General features: G+C 45.2%; 4 protein-coding genes across 4 annotated transcripts; 1 reads left to right on the top strand and 3 right to left on the bottom strand.

Moving 5' to 3' along the window:
* Window positions 1–42: 42 nt before the first annotated feature.
* Window positions 43–779, bottom strand: LOC140221778 (uncharacterized). Its single transcript, XM_072291739.1, has 2 exons — window positions 444–779; window positions 43–357 (listed from the first exon to the last, which is right to left on the bottom strand). The coding sequence occupies exons 1-2, from the start codon at window positions 777–779 to the stop codon at window positions 181–183; spliced, it is 513 nt and encodes a 170-aa protein (XP_072147840.1). The 3' UTR covers window positions 43–180.
* An 8,008-nt stretch (window positions 780–8,787) lies between these two features.
* Window positions 8,788–10,767, bottom strand: LOC117843040 (uncharacterized). Its single transcript, XM_034723601.1, has 4 exons — window positions 10,721–10,767; window positions 9,316–9,979; window positions 9,218–9,228; window positions 8,788–8,926 (listed from the first exon to the last, which is right to left on the bottom strand). Exons 1-4 carry the CDS (start codon window positions 10,765–10,767, stop codon window positions 8,788–8,790), a joined length of 861 nt encoding a protein of 286 aa, XP_034579492.1.
* A 3,005-nt stretch (window positions 10,768–13,772) lies between these two features.
* On the bottom strand, window positions 13,773–17,571 carry LOC117846284 (tropinone reductase-like 3). The gene is made up of 6 exons (XM_072291751.1): window positions 17,213–17,571; window positions 16,993–17,104; window positions 15,884–16,023; window positions 15,676–15,801; window positions 14,735–14,836; window positions 13,773–13,965 (listed from the first exon to the last, which is right to left on the bottom strand). Exons 1-6 carry the CDS (start codon window positions 17,342–17,344, stop codon window positions 13,816–13,818), a joined length of 762 nt encoding a protein of 253 aa, XP_072147852.1. The 5' UTR covers window positions 17,345–17,571; the 3' UTR covers window positions 13,773–13,815.
* Window positions 17,572–18,937: 1,366 nt separating this feature from the next.
* LOC117843038 (F-box protein At5g03970) lies at window positions 18,938–20,095 on the top strand. Its single transcript, XM_034723599.2, has one exon. It carries the CDS (start codon window positions 18,961–18,963, stop codon window positions 20,083–20,085), a length of 1,125 nt encoding a protein of 374 aa, XP_034579490.2. The 5' UTR covers window positions 18,938–18,960; the 3' UTR covers window positions 20,086–20,095.
* Window positions 20,096–20,907: the final 812 nt, after the last annotated feature.

Here is a 20,907-nt window from a genome sequence, read left to right as displayed (position 1 = left end):
ACCATCCTCCATTGGCATGAGGACAATGGATTTGCTGTACACGAGTGGTGAGCCGATCACAGATAGACAATGCTTTCCCAAATCGAACTTGAGAATCGCGGTGCCCATGTTGAGCAAGAAGTAGAATCCGTCCCCAATAATGGCGCCGCGCTTCCTCTCCATGAAGGAATGTTCACCAAACTACACGGCGGCCGGCGGGCTCCACGTGGCCATCTTGGATGAGTAGATCCACGCACGGGCCACCGTGTCGGTGCTGCCCACGAAGGCTACGAAGACCACGAGGAAGGGGCCGCCGTGGCAGTCACGGAGGTCGCAGCCGGCCGCCGCGCAGAGAACCGCGCCGGAGCGGGAGTAGAGTACAACCAGCCGTCAGGTTCCGGCAGCTCCGTGTGGTCGCCGGTGATGGGGTCCCAGACGGTGAGATTCCCCTCCGTGCCCCACACCGTGTCGAGAAGGACGCGGCCGTGGTGGCAGTCGAGAGGCTGGCATCTGAACGGTGGCTGGAGGAAGGGGATGGGGATGCGTGTTGGTGTTGCGATGGGAACGAATAGGTCGCTGCCGCCGGCCTTGCTGGCGTGGAAGCTGCGTAGGAAGCCGAGCAGGGGAGGCGTTCGGTGGAACGCGCGATAGCGGCGGGGGAAGGCGGGGTCCGAGAGGACGCGACGCCAAGGCTTAGGCCAGACGAGTGATGCGCGGATGAGGTAGGCGGGGTCGGCTGGCGGGAGGCGGAGGAGGATCTCGGCGATGGCGTCGTCGACCAGCTCCGACTGCGACGCCATGGACATGCCGTCGCGGCTGGCTGTGGGAGGTCGAGACTTGGGGACTCTATTGGGTGTTCGTGCTTTTGCATGGGCGATCGCCGCCGACAAGGAACTACGGAGCCACGATCTCCATGTCGACGCCTCCACGATCTCCGTCGCCGCGCCCTGGGCCGAGCTCCTCAGGTCGTCCCGCCCTTCGCCGTCGGCGGCCGCCGCTGGCGCGCGCATCTAGTACTACTCCAACGGCGATCGCACCGAGACTGCGGGCTTACGTCTCTCGCCAGGCCGTGACAGCGCAGTTCCGGTTCAGCGTCGTGGCGGAGACGCGGGCGCTGCTCTTCGCCCGGAGGAAGAAGAAGAAGAAGAAGAAGGTGGTGTTCGAGGTCGGCGGTAAGAGGTTCGTCGCGCATCAGCGCGGAGCTCTTAGGCGCGGCGGCAGCGATGCATCAGAACGAAGGCACCGCCGCGGTGCACGTGGACGGCGTGGAGCCGCGGGTGTTGAAGGCTCTGCTCCTGTTCTAGTACACCGACGCGCTCCAGGAGATGCCAACGAGGACAAGTTTTGCAGCCATTGACGGCGTCGAGAAATCAACAAGCAGTCGCACGAGAAGGTCCAATGGCCGTGCTGCCTCCTGATCTTAGTCGAGTTTGGTTGACGTTGTTTAGCATCAGTGGTTCATCTCATCTTCCGCCATTCAAGTAGTTAGCTGCACTTGGACACACGACTCTACCAATCGATCAAGAATGGCTTTGCCATCAGCACATCAGGAAGCTAAAGCGGTGGATGAAGGAGCTGGTTTCCATGTTGCCACTTTCAGTCAAGTGATGCTATCGTTCCTAGCATCGGTTGTCGCCTTGCTGTTTGTTGCATTGGTTGCTTTGCCATCACGTTGTTTTAGCGATGGCTGCCTCTGTGTTCCTTACTTCCTTTGGCTGACAGCAACTCTAGGAGTGGCTTAGTTCACGATCTACTTCACCTAAGTTCAGAATCCATGACAGCCAAGTGCTCAACAAAAAGATTGGAACTGTCAAAATCGACACGTGTTGATGTGTGTGTAATATAGATATATAAGTAGGGTTAAAATGTAAATATGTGGTGACATAAGAGAAGGCACCAGGAGAGGAAAAGACTCCCTGAGGTGATTTGCCCCCAAATCATTCTACATGGTATCAAGGCTAGGGTTGGTGGCGATGGTGGTGGCCTCGTCGGCGTGACGTCGGCCGACGAGCAGGAGCTGGAGGAGAGGGTGGCGCTGCATCGAGTGGGAGTGGATCCAGTGACGGCGGGCGTTCTTGCGGCGTGCTGGAGCTCCGGGCGGTTGTGGCACTGGCTGGGGACCCCACGGGCGGCGGAGGAGCTGCAGTAGTAGGGGGCCCGGTGGAGGAGCAGCAGTAGCAGCCTAGCAGGGAGTGGCTGCACGGCGGAGAAGGCCAAGGAGGAGGCAGCGCGCACGCACGAGTCGTCCGAGGTGGAGGGGCAGGACGTGCGGTGGCGCGAGGTAGAGAAGGCCGAGGAGGGTGGACAGGAGGAGCGACCCGGCGTCTGGCAAGGGAGGCACGGCCGCTTGGAGGAGAGAGATTTGGGTTGCGGCGGCGCCCTCAGCGGTTCTCCTGGCGTATTGCCGCTCTAGACAGGAGGAAGAGTGGTTGGTGCGCGAGGAGAAGGGGAAAGCAGAGGAAGCAAAAGGAGGGTAAGCTCTTGACTGTATTGCATCTGGAGCCACTAAATTATGGAGAATCAAGGAATTGAACAAGTTCTTGGGAAATTGGTGGAACTACTTACTGCAAAGAAGGATGATGTCCTATCCTCAAGTAAAGAGATTGATACAGTTCAAAAATTGGAGTTGATGCCTGTTGATATCAAGTTGGAAGGCATGAAAAATTATTTGGCTTGCTCCAGAAGAGCATTGTTACTGTTGCAATCAAAGAAGCTTGAGGGCTTCATTAATGGGGAGATGACTGAACCTAGAGATAAGTTGAGCAGTGAGTGAATTGGAATGCCACTAATGCTTTAGTGGTTACTTGGTTATTCAATTCTATGACCTCAACAATTGCTGGTTCTATTGACACTATTGCTTCTGCCTCGGAGATATGGAAGGCCCTTGCAAGCATGTACTCAGGTGTTGGGAATGTGATGCTGTTAGCAGATACAAATGATAAAATACATTACCTGAAACAGGAGGAGCAGACTTTGATGGATTACGTTGCAGAATTGAAGCGACTGTGGGCTGACTTAGATCATTATGATCCTATTGAATTACCTCACCCTGAATGTGTGGCTTGGGTGAAGAAGTGGGTAGAGAAGAAAAGAGTCCTTTAGTTTTTGAGGGGCCTAAATCCAGAATTTGAAGGAAGACGTGCTGCATTATTCCATCAAGCTAATCTCCCTAGTCTTGAAGAAGCTATTGTTGCTATGGCACAGGAGGAGACAAGACTCAAGGTGATAAACGGTGACACCTTAAATTCACCAAGTCAAGCTTATGTGGTAGCAGGGTCCCAAGAGACCAGAATTTGTTATAATTATGGTGAAAAGGGGCATTTGATTCGTGATTGTCATCAACCATTCAAACCGAATCGTGGTAGGGGTCGAGGCAGAGATATGCTAAGAGGTGGTACTAGCCGAGGAGGTGCTAGTCATGGTGGAAGAGTAAGCTTTAGAGCTAATCATGCAGCATCAGATGTGTGTGCTGCAAAATCGGTTGCAATTTCACCAAATGAGCTAGATGAGTTCAAAAAGTGGAAGGAAATCAGAAAGGGTTCTCAATTGAACAATCAAGAAACAACATCCTCGAGCGGCACTATTGTTGATGTGGTTCACTCAAACTTATGTACATTCAACCAAAATCATATATCCAATTGGATATTAGATTCAGGTGCATCAAGGCATGTCACGGGTAAAGTAAATGAATTTACATCTTATATACCGTACTCACATTCTTATAAGGGGACAATAAAAATTGCGGATGGAACCTCTCATCCTATTAGAGGTGTTGGGACAGTGCGATGCACACCATCTATTACCTTATCATCAATATTACATGTTCCATCCTTTCCCGTGAACCTTATTTCAATAAGCTCGTTAATTGATCAAATGGACTGTCGGGTGCTTCTTGATCGTGAAAATTGTTTAATTCAGGAAAGGAGGACTGGAAGAAATCTTGGAATTGGAACTTGGCATGATGGACTCTGGTATCTTGATAGAAGCAAGACAAGAGAAGAAGTCTATTTTGCTCTAGTGAAGGCGAAGCTAAGGTGATGTTGTTGCATTGTCATTTGGGACATATATCTTTTGATATCATGAGCAAAATGTTCCCTCATGAAATGTCAAAGGTGAATAAGAGTAATTTAATGTGTGATGCTTGTGACTATGGGAAGCACACTAGAAGCTCATATGTGAGCAGGGGTTTAAGAAGTTTATCATCTTTTATATTAATCCATTCAGATGTGTGGACTTCTCCAGTCACCGCCATAAGCGGGGCAAAATATTTTGTTACCTTTATTGACTGTTATTCTCGTATGACATGGGTATATTTAATGAAGCATAAAAGTGAGGTACTTAAATGTTTTAAGGCTTTCTATGCTTATGTGAAAAGTCAGTTTGGTACTTCTATTCAAATTATCCGAAGTGATAATGGAACTAAATATGTGAACAAGGAATTTCAGAGTTTCCTTTCAGGAGAAGGAATTCTGCACCAGATTTCATGCCCCGATACCCCACCACAAAATGGAGTGGCTGAAAGGAAGAATAGGCATCTTCTGGAGGTAACTCGTTCGCTTATGCATACAATGAATGTGCCTAAGTTCCTTTGGAGTGAGGCAGTCTTGACTGCTATTCACTTGATAAACCGTATGCTATCAAGGATACTTGACATGAAATCTCCTTGTGAGATGTTATTTGAAAAAAATGAGTTCTTGGTTCCACTCAAAGTTTTTGGATGCACATGTTTTGTTAGAGATCATAGACCGGGGTTTCAAAAGCTGGATTCTCAAGCTATCAAATGTATTTTTGTGGGGTACTCATCTGGACAAAAAGGGTATAAGTGTTGGAGCCCATCTGAGCATCGTATGTTCGTAAGTATGGATGTGACCTTTAGGGAATCAATTCATTTCTATTGTGAGAAGACTGATTTAAGTTCTCTATTCATTGATTTAGACCCTCCAAGTAGATCAGAAGATAGTGAGCAAATGGAGTCTAGAGTTGAGACACAAGTAAATGAGAAGAGAGTTGTGGTTGGTTTGATCCCAAATTCAGTTAAAGTGAACGACACTATGCAGGAAGGAAGAGTACAAAAATCTCCTACAGAGAGGAATCTTCAAGTATATACGAGAAGAAGGAGAGAAAATCCCATACAACCCATCACTATTGTTGATGAAGTTGAAAGTGACCAAGCTCACTCGGATGATAGTGAGAATGACCAGTTATCTGAGTCAGGGGGAGAAAAAATGGATCACTTGAATGACTTACCTATTGCTCTAAGAAGAGAAACGAGGAGCACTGCAGGTAAACCTCCAGTGAGATATGGCTTTGAGGATAATTGTGAAGGTGAGCATAGCAATGAGGTAAGTAATTATGTGTCATATGGGGTCTTACCATCTAAGTACCGGGCATTTGTGACAACCTTGCAATCGGTGCAAATTCCAAAAAATTGGAAAGAAGCAAAGCAAGATCCAAGATGGAAAGAGGCAATGCTTGAGGAGTTGGCAGCACTTGAGAAGAATGACACATGGGATCTCGTATCTTCTCCTCCTGGGAAGAAGGTGGTTGATTGTAAATGGGTATATACTGTGAAACAAAACCCTGAAGGAAAAGTGGAGAGATATAAGGCAAGGCTGGTAGCAAAAGGGTATAGCCAGACATATGGGATTGACTATGATGAGACGTTTGCACCGGTTGCAAAGATGAGTACCGTGAGGATCTTGATTTCCTATGCTGCTAACTTTGATTGGCCATTATATCAATTAGATGTTAAAAATGCATTCCTTCATGGTGATCTTAAAGAGGAGGTTTATATGGAGATCCCACCTTGATTCACTACTACTGAAACAGAAGGTAAGGTTCTAACATTGAAGAAATCTTTATATGGACTAAAACAATCGCCAAGAGCGTGGTTTGACAGGTTTAAACGTGCAATGCTTGCTATGGGATATAAGCAATGTAATGGAGATCATACTCTGTTCTATCTATGTTCCAAAAACCACATAACTATCCTAGCTGTCTATGTTGATGATATTATTATCACTGGAGATGACACTTTGGAGGTGGTACGATTGAAGGAGAATTTGAGAAGGGAATTTGAAATTAAAGATTTGGGACAGCTTCGATACTTTCTAGGGATTGAAGTAGTGAGATCTTCTAGAGGGATCATGCTCTCACAGCAAAAGTATGTTCTGGATCTACTGGATGAGACAAGTATGCTTGGGTGCCATTCAATCAATACACCAATAGAGCAAAATCACAAATTGGGTATTGAATCTGGACATCCTATAGATAAGGAGAGATATCAAAGACTTGTGGGGCGCCTCATCAATCTATGTCATACAAGACCCGATATAACATATGCTGTGAGTGTAGTGAGCAGATACATGCATGACCCAAGGAGTGATCACATGGATGCAGTCTATAGAATCTTATGATATTTAAAGAAGAATCCAAGCAAAGGTTAGCTGTTCAAGAAAAATGGACATCTTAATGTGGAAGGTTATTGTGATGCAGATTGGGCGAGTTGTCCTGATGACAGAAGATCAACTTTAGGCTATTGTGTGTTTGTTGGTGGTAACTTGGTGACTTGGAGAAGCAAGAAACAACCTGTGGTATCACGCTCTACTGCAGAAGCTGAGTATAGGGCTATGTCACAGAGTCTGACTGAACTATTGTGGGTAAAAAATCTTCTAACTAAGTTAAAACTCCAGGAGGACAGTCCTATGAAGCTTTGGTGTGATAACAAATCAGCTATTAACATTGCCAACAACCTAGTTCAACATGATCGAACCAAGCATGTGGAGATCGACCGCTTCTTTATTAGAGAAAGGATTGATAATGGAACTTTAAGTCTAGGGTTTGTAACTTCTGAGGGACAAATTGCTAACTGTCTAACAAAAGGGTTGAGTGTTAAAGAGTGTGTCTTCATGTGACAAGATGGGCATGATAGATATATACTGCCCATCTTAAGGGGGAGTGTTGATGTGTGTGTAATATAGATATATAAGTAGGGCTAAAATGTAAATGTGTGGTGACATAAGAAAAGGCACCAGGAGAGGAAAAGACTCCCTGAGGTGATTTACCCCCAAATCATTCTACAACACGATATGACCGGGGTTCACCGTTTCGCTGTCTCGCTATTGCTGATTACCACAGAAAATTAGAACTGTCAGCATAGTTCCAAGGTTTGAGATCACAAACACCACCTGTATTTCTTTCTTAACGTGCCAAATACCCTCAACATAAAGGTAGAAGTGCCCAACAGAAAATAAAGCACTTCATATCATCAGTTGGGCAGGAGCAAAAATGCCAACGAAGACCCAATCCTGACCGTGAGAAAGGCACACGCAACATGGTTCAGTAATGCACGGGCATTGAACTAGCTCTTGCCTGGAAGTTTTCAGTTCCATGTTAATACAGGGTATTTCTTCACTTATTTCAGTATCAACGTACTGTACAGAAGCTGAGGTAGAACTCCAATACTTTCAGTTCCAAGTATGTGCCTCAATAAAGACGAAAATTCGATGTCCCGGGCCTGAATAAAAGACATACTAAAAACTAAATCACACGGGTTCATTTATCAGCAGAAAAATAACATACCCAATCTATCAATTCAATATTGGCTTCCCATGCATCAAATGAACATTTAATCGAAAAGGCAGCAGTGTCCACCTTAATCTGGCGCTTATAACCACCATACTTCAATTTGTCAAAAATTGGATACTTCTACATGAGAATCATGAAGACATGAAACCAACACAGAACGTCATATTGATTTTTGTGCAAAGAACAGAGCACAATTGCATTCATACAGACCCAACTAGTGAATTTTCAGGCTCCTGGAAATTTTTAAAAAATATCCAGGATAGCTGATAAACAAAGCCATTCCTGACTAATTAGTTGTAATCAACCAAGAAAAACAGAGACAGCCACTTGTGATGTTCCAATGTCATCTATTGAAAACAAAGCAAATAAGTATTATGAAGTCCTCACCAAACTTGTCCCGGCCCATAATGGTCATGTTGGCACCTAGTATAACCCTATCACATTTTCTAAACATAATACAAAATAATGTAGTGTCATTTTTCTTTAAAAAATGAGAAACAAAAGCCTGGTCTGGGTCCTCGTGAACAGAAATTCCAGTTAGCCCTTCTTCCACCTTCGCCAAATTTATGACAATGGCAAAAGAAAAGAAGATGATGATTTCCAGATCAACCACTTTCATATAACCTTTTAGCTTAGCACTTGCAGAAGCAAGAGCTTCTTCATATGACAGCACAACAGGCATCATTTTGCCCCCAAGTTTTTAGTAAAATACCTGAGTTCAAGATGTTCTTCATCTACTCACAATGAGGAAGGCATTGTCCTGAAACTAAACAATGAATCGAAACTTCATGTATATCCGATTGTATTCCCAGAAAGTCTGAAACTGAATGTCGTATTAATTTTCAAACTGAATGTCGTATTAATTTTCAGAAAAGTAAAATGATAGACTCCAGCATAATTTTATCTCCATGAAACTGATTCAAGCGTTAACCACGCCATATCTATCTGTATATTTCCGATTGTATTACCCAACTCCCAATGATCTGAAACTGCTACCTGCTACCAAACATCCTGAAAACATGAAACCACATTTGAAGGAAACAACATAGACTCCACATATGTAGCTGCACCAAGCATTAACCAAACAGCAACTGCATTACTGCAATATGCCCGACATATTAAACTGAAATGAATTTTTTCAACAATATGACAGGACAAATTCAACAAAACAACCACAATGGATCACAATGCCTTCAACCATTCATACTGAAAATAAACGAGTTATTGATAGAAGTAGCTCTCAAAGAAACCACCAGCAGCAGACTCAAAATGGTGGATTTGTCCAATTTGCAAGGTCTTACTGCTGCGCGGCATCTCAATGATTAGTGAATCCTTGTTAATGATGACAACCCACTGTGATCTGAAAAGATACCATGCACAATTTAATAACCAACTGACCAACTCAGTGTTTACGCTTTATGAGCTTCAGCTATGCCAGAAAACAATACTATGAAACAAAGTAACAGGAAATACACTATATGAATAAGTATGTATGCATATTTAACAATTCTACCAATGTATGGTCCTCAACAAGTCAAACCTCAGAGCACAAATTAAGGTAAGTTTTCCAAGGACATGTATCAAGTTTGCTCTAGCACGCACAAATGGTCTCTGGCAATCTCTATATGCGAACATAACAATTATTAATTACAGTGTGACTGACTGTTCACAAACCAGAAATAAATAACTAAGCGAACATATTGAAGTTGCATGATGCAGGATAACAGATATATAAGCAAGTGGTAGTACAGTACCGGGGGTGTAGAAGCTCAAGTAAGGTAAGGCGCTATAGTAGAACCCAGGATCGTCTACCTTCCTCACACGTCCAGACTTGAGCTCGAATGTGAATACACCAACATCTGTGCTCACGAAGATGACACCCACCCCCTCTGCAAAACCAATCACAAATGCTCTGGCAGCAGGATCGGCCACGGGCACCACTGTCTTCAGATCGATGACCCTGCATTGTACCCATTCGGCAGCTCCCTTTGAATTCACCTTCCTCGACCATAGATAAAGGCTTGAATCCTCAATGCCGGAGAGCCCCAGTGAGCCGTCCTCCATCTCCATGAGGGCACAGTGGCCGTACTCTACCGGTGGTGACGGATTAGCCACAGATAAGCAGTTCCTGGCCCAGCCATACTCCCCAATCGCGTCACAATTCCCAAGAATGAAGTAGATTTCATCTCCGACGAGGGAGACGCGCATATCACTGACAAAGAGACGACTACCCGTGTCAAGGGAGGCCGTCTCCGATGAGTACACGCTCGCCAATGTGACATCCTCGTCGGTGCCCACCAAGGCCACTCGGAAGCGGCCGCCGTGGCAGTCGAGATGGTCGCAGCCGGGGGCGGCGCAGAACACCACGGCGGAGGAAGGCGGGGTCGCAGAGGATGCGGAGACAGAGCCATTGCTAAATCAATGTGATGGCATAACAAATTAGTAACAACCAATGCAGCAAGGAAAAGGAACTCAACTGAGGTGGCAACCTGCAAATCATCTCCTTCATCCACCGCGTTCTTTGCAAGGAAAAGGCAACAACCAGAGATGCATAGTGCAAATTCAAGCAGCATGGTTTCCTGATGGCAAAGCCATCCCTAATCAATTGGTAGGATGGAAGATGGGATGAACCATGAATTACCGATGCTAAGAACACCAACCAAACTCGACTGAGATCAGAACACCAATTCTCTTCCTCGATTGGGCGCCGCGGCTTGATCACTACTTCACTAGCTGTTCTGGGCTTGGCTTCTTGTTATTGGGCCTTTCAGATTATTACCCATTGGGCTTTGTGCAGATTAGCTGAAAGGCCCTTTCTGTAAAAAAAGGGCCCGTTCGAATCAGGCAGCGAGACACCACACGATCGCTTTGGTGGCCTCCTCGCGCCGCCGACCCACGACCGCATTCCATGGCGCCGCCGCCCGAGCTGATCGACGACGCCATCGGCGAGATTCTCCTCCGACTCCCGCCGCGCCTTAAGACCCCGCCTCCCTCGTCTGTAAGCCTGGGTGCCGCATCCTCTCCGATCCCGCCTTCCCCCGTCACTACCGCGAGTTTCACCGAACACCTCCCCTGCGCGTCTTCCTACGCTACGCAGCCTCTTCTCCGCCAAAGCTGGCGAAATCACCCAAATCGTTCCCATCACAACACGCACCCTTCCTCCAGCCGTTGTTCCCATGCCAGCCTCTCGACTGCTGCCATGGCCGTGTCCTCCTCAACTCACTAGTGATCACTTAAGCGCATTCATCTTTGAGCTCAAATCAGGCTAGATGGTACCATGATGTCGTCCTTTTCACGAGCTTTTACATCCCCAGGTACCTACATTGCTAGTACTTTGTCTATTTATATTATATATATTTTTGCACGTTACAGCTTCTGTGCATGACTAAATGCTGCTATTGTGCTACTATTTAGTTGAATGGAAATGAATGATGATACGTAGGATAGACTAGAGAAGAATACAGCACGACATCTAATTTTTGGTCACATTGGACTTGTTAATATTGGCTCAAATAAGAAGATCTGGAACTTCACTGACAAATCACTACCATGTTTCTTTATGGCCTCTTGGTTTTCATGTTGTTCGACTCTCCTCTGTGTCCTTTTGTGGCATCCCATATTGTTTCATCTTAAAAAGCTACATATATGAGCCAAAATCAAAATTTTAACTGTTGTATGCATGGGGCTTTTCAGATTTTACCAGCAGCAAATTGCAATTGCCAGCAAAGACAAATTAATCACTACTGAGCCAAAAGCATGTTAACATCTGGACCTGGACAGTTCAGTTCACACATCCACAGGCATTGAGGCATCATCCCATTTATTTACTATAAATCACCAAACGCGAAGAACACCTCACACTGCCCTCCTCCGTCTCCCCCACAAGGCCACAACATAGTTCAGATACACATATGGCAGATGCAGAAAAGTGGCGTCATGGAATAAGGCCTTCAGATATGAAGGGACTTAGGAACACACGTAGAAATAAACATACGAGGATGAGCCCGGCCACATGGGCAACTATCTGGGCACGAGGCAATAATAGGGCAAATATACTCACATTTCCCGATTTTGCCGTTTGGCATCGGAAGGGTGAGCTCTTCCACTATGGCCATCCAGGACGGCACGACATCCTGCTCCAATTCCATGGCCTGCATTGGGCGGGCCATGGCAGTCGGAGCTGCGACCATCAGCTGCAGAACCACCATTGTGGCCAACAACATTCTGGCTGCCTTCTTGGCATTCTCCATGCTTGGGGTCCTAAGTCTCTACGTATCTATGGTTTATGGTTTGCTTTGCATAGTTCCTCACCCATATCAACCCTTTTATAGGCGGCGGAAACGTCGTACGTCTATTATTTCAGCATCTTGGTTTAAATAGTTTTGAGACAGCTAGGGAGCACCCGACCGCATGCATTTGGCTCGCACACGTTCTAGCAGGTTGGTCACTAGTGCCTTTCGTGTATTTCAGCTGCCACCTTCCATGTTAGTCATGGGCACAATAATGTCCATCTATCATAGTACTAGGTATAGCAGGTGCTCGGGGCACAGTAAATTTTCCATCTATCATAGTTCTATTAGGTAGCATGTGCTCTGAGTTTTAGAACTGTCCAATGCTTTAAAAAACACTCCACCTTCATCGACTTCTTCCTTTCTAATTCCTACTAGGGATGAAACTACTTCCTACACCCTGTGTCCTAGAATAATTATTCTTTTAGAGTTGTCCTAAGTTAATCTATTTTATGTGCAATCAAGTTAATTTATAAAAAGAACTATAAATATACTTATGTATATATACCAAAAAAAATATCATTTGATTCATCATAAGGTATATTTTCACAGTATACATATTTTTTTTACAAATATTGATACTTTATTTATATATTAGGTCAAACTTAAGATAGTTTGACTTAGAACAATTACTTGACGCTTCCAACCTGAGCTCACATTTGCAATGTGGTGCATATGCCTCCTCCTGTCTCCACTGTGCTAACCTGGGCCTCAGTTTAACTCCGCCCTAGCTACTAACTCCATTCATGTTGTCCTCTCCACCTCGATCGGCCAGCAGCATGCAACCCTTTGAGCTCTCAGGCACCTAAATCCCAGAACCTAACCTCCCTCCCTCGACGGCCCGAACCTATCTACTGACACGAGGAATTGAGGATGACAGCCCTGCTGTGAGCTATGCGTACATGGTGAGCCGATCACAGAAAAAGCAATGTTTTGCCAAATCGTACTTGAGAATTGTGGTGTCCATTACATGCTGAGTTAGAAGTGGATTCCTTAACTTCTCCAACAAGAGCCCCGTGTTTCCTCTCGGTGAAGGAAGGTTTATCCTCTCGGTGAAGGAAGCCACGCCTCCGATGAGCACCCACCCACGAGCCACCATACCAGTGCTGCTCATGAAGACCGTGAGGAAGGGCCCACCGTGACAGTCACGATGGTCCCAGCCGGCTGCCATGCGAAACCTTGTTGTCCCCGGTGATGGTTCCCAGACAGCGAGAGTCCCCATCTTGCCTGCTACATACCATATTGAGGAGGACACGATCATGGCGGCAGTTGGAGGGGTAGTACCTAGCATTATGGCCTCTTGGTTTTTCTGTTGTTTGTCTCTGTCCTTTTGTGGCATCAAAAATTTTAAGCAGGGTGCTTTTCAGAATTTTCCAGCGCAAATTACAATTGTGAGCGGAGACAAATTGAGACTGAGCTGAAGTATGATAGCACCTGGACAGTCTACAAATCCTTCAAGTTGGTAAATTTGCTGTACGTTGTATGCATATTTCAGGGCTGATGCTTTGAAAATAATTCAGTATTGCCTATTGCGTTGATTAGTTGAGTTGATGAATGCGCAAGACGCACTTAAGAATTGTGAACCTTATACGGCTATTCCTTTCCTGTCTAGTTGCCTGCGATCGTGACTGTGAGGACCATGCTTGTATGTTCAAGTGCATTAGTGCAATTCTGAATGCTGTTGAAGACGGTATACTTCTTTTTTTTCCTGCAATCTGGATTGTGCTTTTGAAATCAATTTAGTCTTTTGCACCTGCAAACTCTCCATCAGAGTATACTGCCCTCTGTCTTTGCTAGGTCACATTGCAATCCAACTTAACGAACAGTAGCAAACTTAGCATAACCTGGAGCATCGCACCGAATAATTACAGTACAGTTGCTAAACCATCTAAGTGCACTGGCCTAGTGGCATGCGGTACTGGTACAGATTATTGGCCATGCCAATATAAATTTCAGCCAGTTACAATCTAGACTGCATCCCTCCAGCAACAACAATGGTTTCAGCTGTAATGAACGATGCATCGTCAGATGCAAGGAACGCGGCAGCCGCAGCCATGTCTTCAACAGAACCCAATCTCTTCAGAGGGGTCCTACCAATAAGCTCTTTCCTCTGCGGAATGATTTGGGTTAGGTGCATTAGTTTGCATGGAAGGAACAACTAGATCGGGCCTTGAAATAAATAGATGGGAATGACTTTTGGTGGCAATATAATTATGAAATAGACAGGAACCTCAGCAAGTATCTTCAGGTCTTGTACTTAGGTATGGTGTTGTGGAAAAATCCCCTTAACCGCAGCACATAGGTAATGGCGTCTAATTTAAATATCCCCTTCTAAACCATCTTTTTATCAAGCCATTTCTAACTTTTGAAACATGGAAATTAAATAGACAATAGAAAAGGGACAGCATGTAAAGATCACATCCAAAGGTTAGAGATTAGATAATATGTAACAACTGAAATCAGAAAAGGAAAATGCAATGGCAAATTTTGAAGATCAGATCAGGCTAGCCTTCAGATGGCAAGTTAGAGCATTCAAAAGTTGGTTTAATGCATTTTAAATAAAGTTTGCATATATTTTTTTCTTCCTTCTAAAAAACGCAGTCCACATAGCCATTAAAAATACATAGTGATAATTTCAATCAATTTCTACAAGCGTATTGGCATGTGCAGTAAAGCTTGAGGCCATACGGTCGATTCACAAATTAAAAAATTATGTATAACAGTGCAAGAATTGAGATTCTTTTATGGCATAGAACATCAAAACTTACAGGATAATGTGGAAATGTTATAGCAGTGTTAAATGTTTCTTTTTTCATTAACCAATCGTCAAAATTTATGAAGACAAACTATATGCAGGAAAAGACAAAGAAATTACTTACAAGGGTCTCGTTAGTTGTGAGGAAACTAGCAAACCGTGTAGGAACAAAACCAGGGGCTATACAGTTAACACGAGTATTGGGTCCCATCTCAGCAGCAAGAGCCTAAAAAGGTAAACATCAATAGGTTATATATAGTAATAAAGTATCCGAACAAATTAGTGACATGTTATCTTCAAAAATCATGTACAATATGTAGTTTTCTACTTCTTGTATAGCTTGTTCATTTTTCCTTAAAGCAAGTTTTAGCATGAAACTGAACTTAATTCCTGAGGACATGATTAACATGCAGTCCCCAACATAAGTACACAACGCCAAGAAAACACGTCTATGTGCAAAATTTCATATAGTGGGAGAGAGGGGGAGAGAGATAGATGCTTACTGTGTTAACTGTTAAGACACTGAAAGGATCACTTAGACCACTAGACGACTTTTCTTTAGTTATGTGGGAGCATATAAAGTAGATATGGCCTATATGATAGAAATCTGGAAGTTTTCATGCCGAGCCACCCGATTCCATACCAAAGGGTAGATAGGATGAAAGCCCTCTCACCTCATGCACTTTGTTGCCGCAAAGGGTGGTGTACAATTAAACTTTCAGATTTCTAACACATATGCCGTTACTACCTAATATGCTTCCTAGTTATGTCAATCTTAAAGGGTCAGGCATGAGCATTGAAACAAAACTCCCAAAGGGAAGATAACTTGCTTATGTATACTTTATTAGTCCAGAATTATTCAGTTAACAGAAAGCCAAAGATGCTATTTTACATTATAAATTTACAAAATAATGAAATCAATGAATGCGTATTAAGATTTATGAGAACTTTCTATCCATATTATTGATAATAAGATGATTTTGACATCGATCAAATACAGCAAACAAAGTATCAAATACAGAAAACAAAGTGAAAAATGACCCAAAAAAAAGATGAGCATTATACCTTTGTGAGACCAAAGAGAGCAGTCTTTGTAACACAATACATTGCCAACCCTTGCCTTGGACTGTAACCACCAATTGAAGAAATAATAATCACAGATGACCCCTTCCGAAGGTGGGGAGCAGCATCCTGAAAAGAAATGGATACATGAAGCGATTAATGTTAACGTTTATTTGTAGAGAATCTAAAGTAGGATGAAGAATTTTCTCACCTGAAGAAGAAGAATAGAAGCCTTGACGTTAATATCCCACAGTTTATCAAGAACAGGTTCTTTCGTTTCAAGTATGCCATCTACAGTAGGATTTGCCGCAGCATTCGAGACTAGAATATCAATGTGTCCAAAGTTTTGCAACAATACAATCAGTTGATTACTACTACAAGAATCTTCGCAGCGTCACCTGATAACTATCTAAGTCCTGAAATGCCATCACTTGCTGAATGAAACAAGTGATTTTGAGATATGAAAAAGGTACACTTTTAGAAGCACACACAAAAAAAATACTAGGTACGACTCTTGCTTAGTTGCATGTTAAACTACTGTTCATTGCCTTGGAAAGTTATTGCCTCATCAACTAAGTAAAAAAGCGTTACCCTCTATCAGTGAAACTCCAGTAGGTGTTGGTATTACTGAGGTTGTGCTTAGTTCTTTACTTCATGAAAACAATGTTAACTTTAGTGCCGTTAATTGCACTCTGCGCAATCAGATTTCACTATCATCTAATTTAAAGCTGCATCTGTCAATGCCGCGCTCCACCAACCGTAAATAAAATCCAAGTTTCCTTGTTCTCTGGCAATGCTACTGTGCACAAATGGATTAAGCAAGCAGATAGAAACACCATGTACCAAATGCCCCAATTTCGGCCTAGAAAGAGAATCAAGGGGGCAGGCAGTTGAGGTCGGCTAAACAACAGTGACTGGTCGGATGTGTTTGGTTCATGGGATGGGACGGGATAGTCCCATTCCCATCTCATTTTTCGTGGCGTTTGTTGAAAGGCAGGGTGGCCGCGCGAGGTGAGAGGAGTGGCAGACTGGCAGCCCGCGGCGAGGCCGGCCGTCGACGGCGTGAGGCGGGCCCGCAGCGGCAACAGCTGCAGATCCCCTACGCAGTTTCCAATTTACCACCAAAATCCCCACGCAATCTTCAGCTTCCAATCCAAACTGGCCACGCAATTCCAATCCATTCCAAGACATCCACAGGTACGTGTTACACTTGCATGGTTCTGAAAGCTCAATTCTAGGCCGGCTCAGCAAGATTCCAGCCGAGAAGAGCAGGAAAAGTGGAGGAATCTGAGGATGCAAACGTCACCCATCTAACCTTGACGGCCGTGTCGATGAGGTTCCTGCGCTGCTCCGCGTCGGAGACGTGGCAGACGGCCCCGACGGCGGCGATCCCCTTCGCCCTGAGCGCCTCCACCGCCTCGTCCACGTTCCTCTGCAACCCGCACAGAGAAGAGAAACCGCCGATCAGAATTCAGAAACACTGGAGGAGCATAGGGGAGACGACAGACGAGAAGGGTGCTCGATCGGCTCGGTTGGGGACCTGCTTGCGGGAGGAGACGACGGCGGCGGCGCCCTCGAGGCCGAGGCGCTCGGCGATGGCGAGGCCGATCCCCTGCGTGGACGCCGTCACCACGGCCACCTTCCCCTCCAGACGCCGGCACCTGACCTCCATGGCCGCGCGAGCCGAGGCTTCGAGCGAGGTCGCTCTCTCGTCTTCTCCCCACTTCGCTTTTTGCTGCCGCTGGTACGGGACTAGGTTTTTTTTTTATTTTTGAGATCTGGTACGGGGCTAGCTGCCCGCACGCATTGGCTCAGGCCCCCAACCGTCCCGGCTGGAGCGTGGGCCCTATCCATGCAAACTAACCAAAGCCCCATGCTGCAACCACTCATTTATCTCTCCTAGCTCTCTCCCTTGCTTCCAATCCAGATGAGCTCTTGCCTAAGCTGCGGTGGTGACCCTCATCCAAGCGAGGTCGCCGATGGTGACGATGAGATCCCCATGCAGGGCGGAGTTCTAGCTCGGCAATGGCGGCGGCCTATGCGATCTGCGGTGAGCAATGTGGTGGCGCCGCTAGCAATGGGCTTGGCCGCCTGAGGAGCTCCACAGGGAAGAGTGCCGAGCGCATACACTGCCTGAAATTTATATCTCAGTTTTATATGTCAGGCATACACTTGGAAGTTGGAACTGGATATATCAGAGTTCTAGCTCAGCTTATGTGCATCACATTGTTTAGACACATGAAGATCAATGTACGAAATAGCAGGCTATAGCGAGGCTATATGGCGCTATAGCGATTGATGCTAGCTGCCGCCACAACAGTGTTGTACTAATTAGCGGCTATAGCAGCACTATAGTGGGCTATAGCGGAGCTATAGCGGTTGAGCACAGCTCTACGCTAAATCCAATAACCTGCTATTTTGTACATTGGTGAAGATGCATAGAATTAGCATGGAACTGAAAACCTACTAACAAATGCTGTGATATGATAATCATCTATCAAGATTTTATTTTTGACAAAGATATATTGCATATTTGCCCCGGTCGGCCTCGCAAAAAAAGCTCTCTATTTCCAAAGCTTACCTATTATTATTAATAATAATAAAGCTCTATTTCCTGGCAAAAAAATTAGGTTCTCGTGCCAACAACAATACTTGCAAAGCAACATTATGATGTAATAATCGAGTGGTCTGCCAATTATCTGAATATAAAGGTTGCCATGGCAGAAACCAGATTTAAGTCACAAGCGGCAAAATCATTTCAAATTATTTTCCTTTATATTAGTAATAATCCAAGTTTGTATTTATTTCTTGATCTTCAAAAATATTTAACACTAATCTTCTTATCATTAATAGTACTTAGAGTGTGGAAAAAAAATCTTTGGCCTATATTTTTAGGCTGAAGATGAACCGTGCATCCCAAATCTTTGTACTCGATAATTCTTTTTTAAACTTTATTTTGAGACGTAGAATAGTTTTCTCCTGTCAGGCTCATGAAATACGTTGAGGCCTTGAGGTTGAGGGTACCAGAATTGATAATGATTGTTGTATATCTATTGGTTCAAGCTTTGTTTAATTCAGAAACTATATTCATGTAATAAATATTATTTTAAATATTCATCCTTATTTTCATATATTATTATTTTATTGGATGCCCCACTTATTAAAATATAAATATTTTATTACCCGTAGCAACGCACGGACACGATGTATCAAAGAAACCCCCGGAAGGCCCAAAAGCCTACCCTAAAACCCACGCATCCGCCGCCGGCAGTCAACCACGAGCGCACCATGGCACCGCCGTCGACGACGACGACGGAGCTGATCGACGACGTCACAGCCGAAATCCTCCTCCTCCTCCCACCGGACGAGCCCGAGCACCTCTTCCGCGCGGCCCTCGTCTGCAAACCGTGGCTCCGCATCCTCTGCGACCCCGCCTTCCTCCGCCGCTACCGCGCCTACCACGGAGCCCCTCCCCTCCTCGGCTTCATCCACAGGTTCGCCGGGGACCTCGTCCCGCGTCTCGCTTCCACCACATCAGTCCCCGCCTTCACTCATCCGGGGTCTGACGGCCGCGGCGCGCGGGCCTTCGACTGCCGCCACGGCCGCGTCCTCATGTCGCAGGGCGAGATCAGCGCGTATAATTTCCTCGTCTGGAATCCCGTCTCGGGCGACCGACGCTGCGTGCCCGTGCCGGACATTGATTATTGGCTCTACTCCGCAGCGGTTCTCTGCGCCGCCGATGGCTGCGACCACCTCGACTGCCACGACGGCCCCTTCCGCTTGGTTTTGGCCGGCAGGGACACCAGATCGAATCTCATATGCGCGTGCGTGTACTCGTCGGAGACGTGCACGTGGAGCACACCGGTGTCTCTTGACAACAGCCGTGGTTTCCACGTCCGGTCTAGGCCTGGCGCCCTTGTGAATGATGAAATCTACTTCACATTTTCACGGGATGATGCAATTTTGAAGTATGATTGGGGCAATAACTGGTTATCTATGGTAAAGACACCGGTACCGCGGTCTAGGTACTATGGCTTTGCTGCCGTCATGACGATGGTGGATGGTTCTCTGGGCCTTGGCCGCGTTGAGGATTCTAGCCTTTATCTGTGGTCAAGGAAGGTGAATTCAGAGGGAGATGCAGAATGGATACTATGCAGGGTCATCGAGTTGGAGACAGTGATGCCCATGGCCAATCTCAGTCCTTATGGAGCAAATGTGGTTGCCTTTGCGGATGGTGTAGATGTCATCTTCTTGGGTACGAATGCAGGCTTATTCACGATTGAGCTTAAGTCAGGGCGGGTGAGGATGTTTGGTGAGTCTTGGCTCCACCTTAGCATCTTGCCCTACATGAGCTTCTACACTCCTGGTATCATGCCAACCCTTGCTTCGTATTGTCCTACGATTTCTTTGTAGCTTTCTTATGTTTTGCTTATTTAGCTGGTTCTGGTTTGTGAAAATTTGTAATAATGTGATTTGCAATAGGTGAATAATTAGGCAAAGGCAATTTTTGGTGTACTGGACCAAACTGGATATACTGCATTGTAAAATCGAACCTAATTTGAGTTGTGAAATTTGATTTGCTGAGGACCATGCTTTGGTGGAATTGTTAAATATGCGAATGAACTTGTTTGATCTATTATTATCAGTTACTTTGCTTCAGATTCTTTAGTTCTCAAAAATGTTATTTTCTGCCAGAATCTCAAGCTCATTCCAGATACCTTTGTATTTAGTTCTAGTACATATAGTTGATCAAATTGTAAATGCTGAGTTGGACAGTTTGTCATGAGTTTTGTGTATTGTATCTTTTCAGATCGTGGCACATTGTTATCGCTAGCGAGGACTCTCTAATCTCCAATGTGCTGCTCAACAGCAGTATGTTGCAAAATGGACAAAGCCATCATCTTGAGTCCGGTGCTGTTGGCTTCCTCCGGAGCTACTACTATCAAGTCGTTTATTTCCTGTTGAGTTCTGTAAGTACGGAAAGTGCTAGACATTAGGCTGGTTCTTGTTATCTTGTCAAATTCGTCCTCATCAATACTGCCTGAAATTTATATCTCAGTTTTATATGTCAGGCATATACTTGGAAGTTGGAACTGGATATATTAGAGTTCTAGCTCAGCTTATGTGAATCGCATTGTTTAGACACGTGAAGATCAATGTACGAAATAGCGGGCTATAGTGACGCTATAGCGGTTGATGCTAGCTGCCGCCACAACAGTGTTGTGCTAATTAGCG

The sequence above is a fragment of the Setaria viridis genome, chromosome 2, assembly GCF_005286985.2.
Source record: "Setaria viridis chromosome 2, Setaria_viridis_v4.0, whole genome shotgun sequence".
NCBI classification, from domain to species: Eukaryota; Viridiplantae; Streptophyta; class Magnoliopsida; order Poales; family Poaceae; genus Setaria; species Setaria viridis.
The sequence above is the reverse complement of the archived record's forward strand: the minus strand, read 5'-3'. Positions and strand labels throughout refer to the sequence as shown.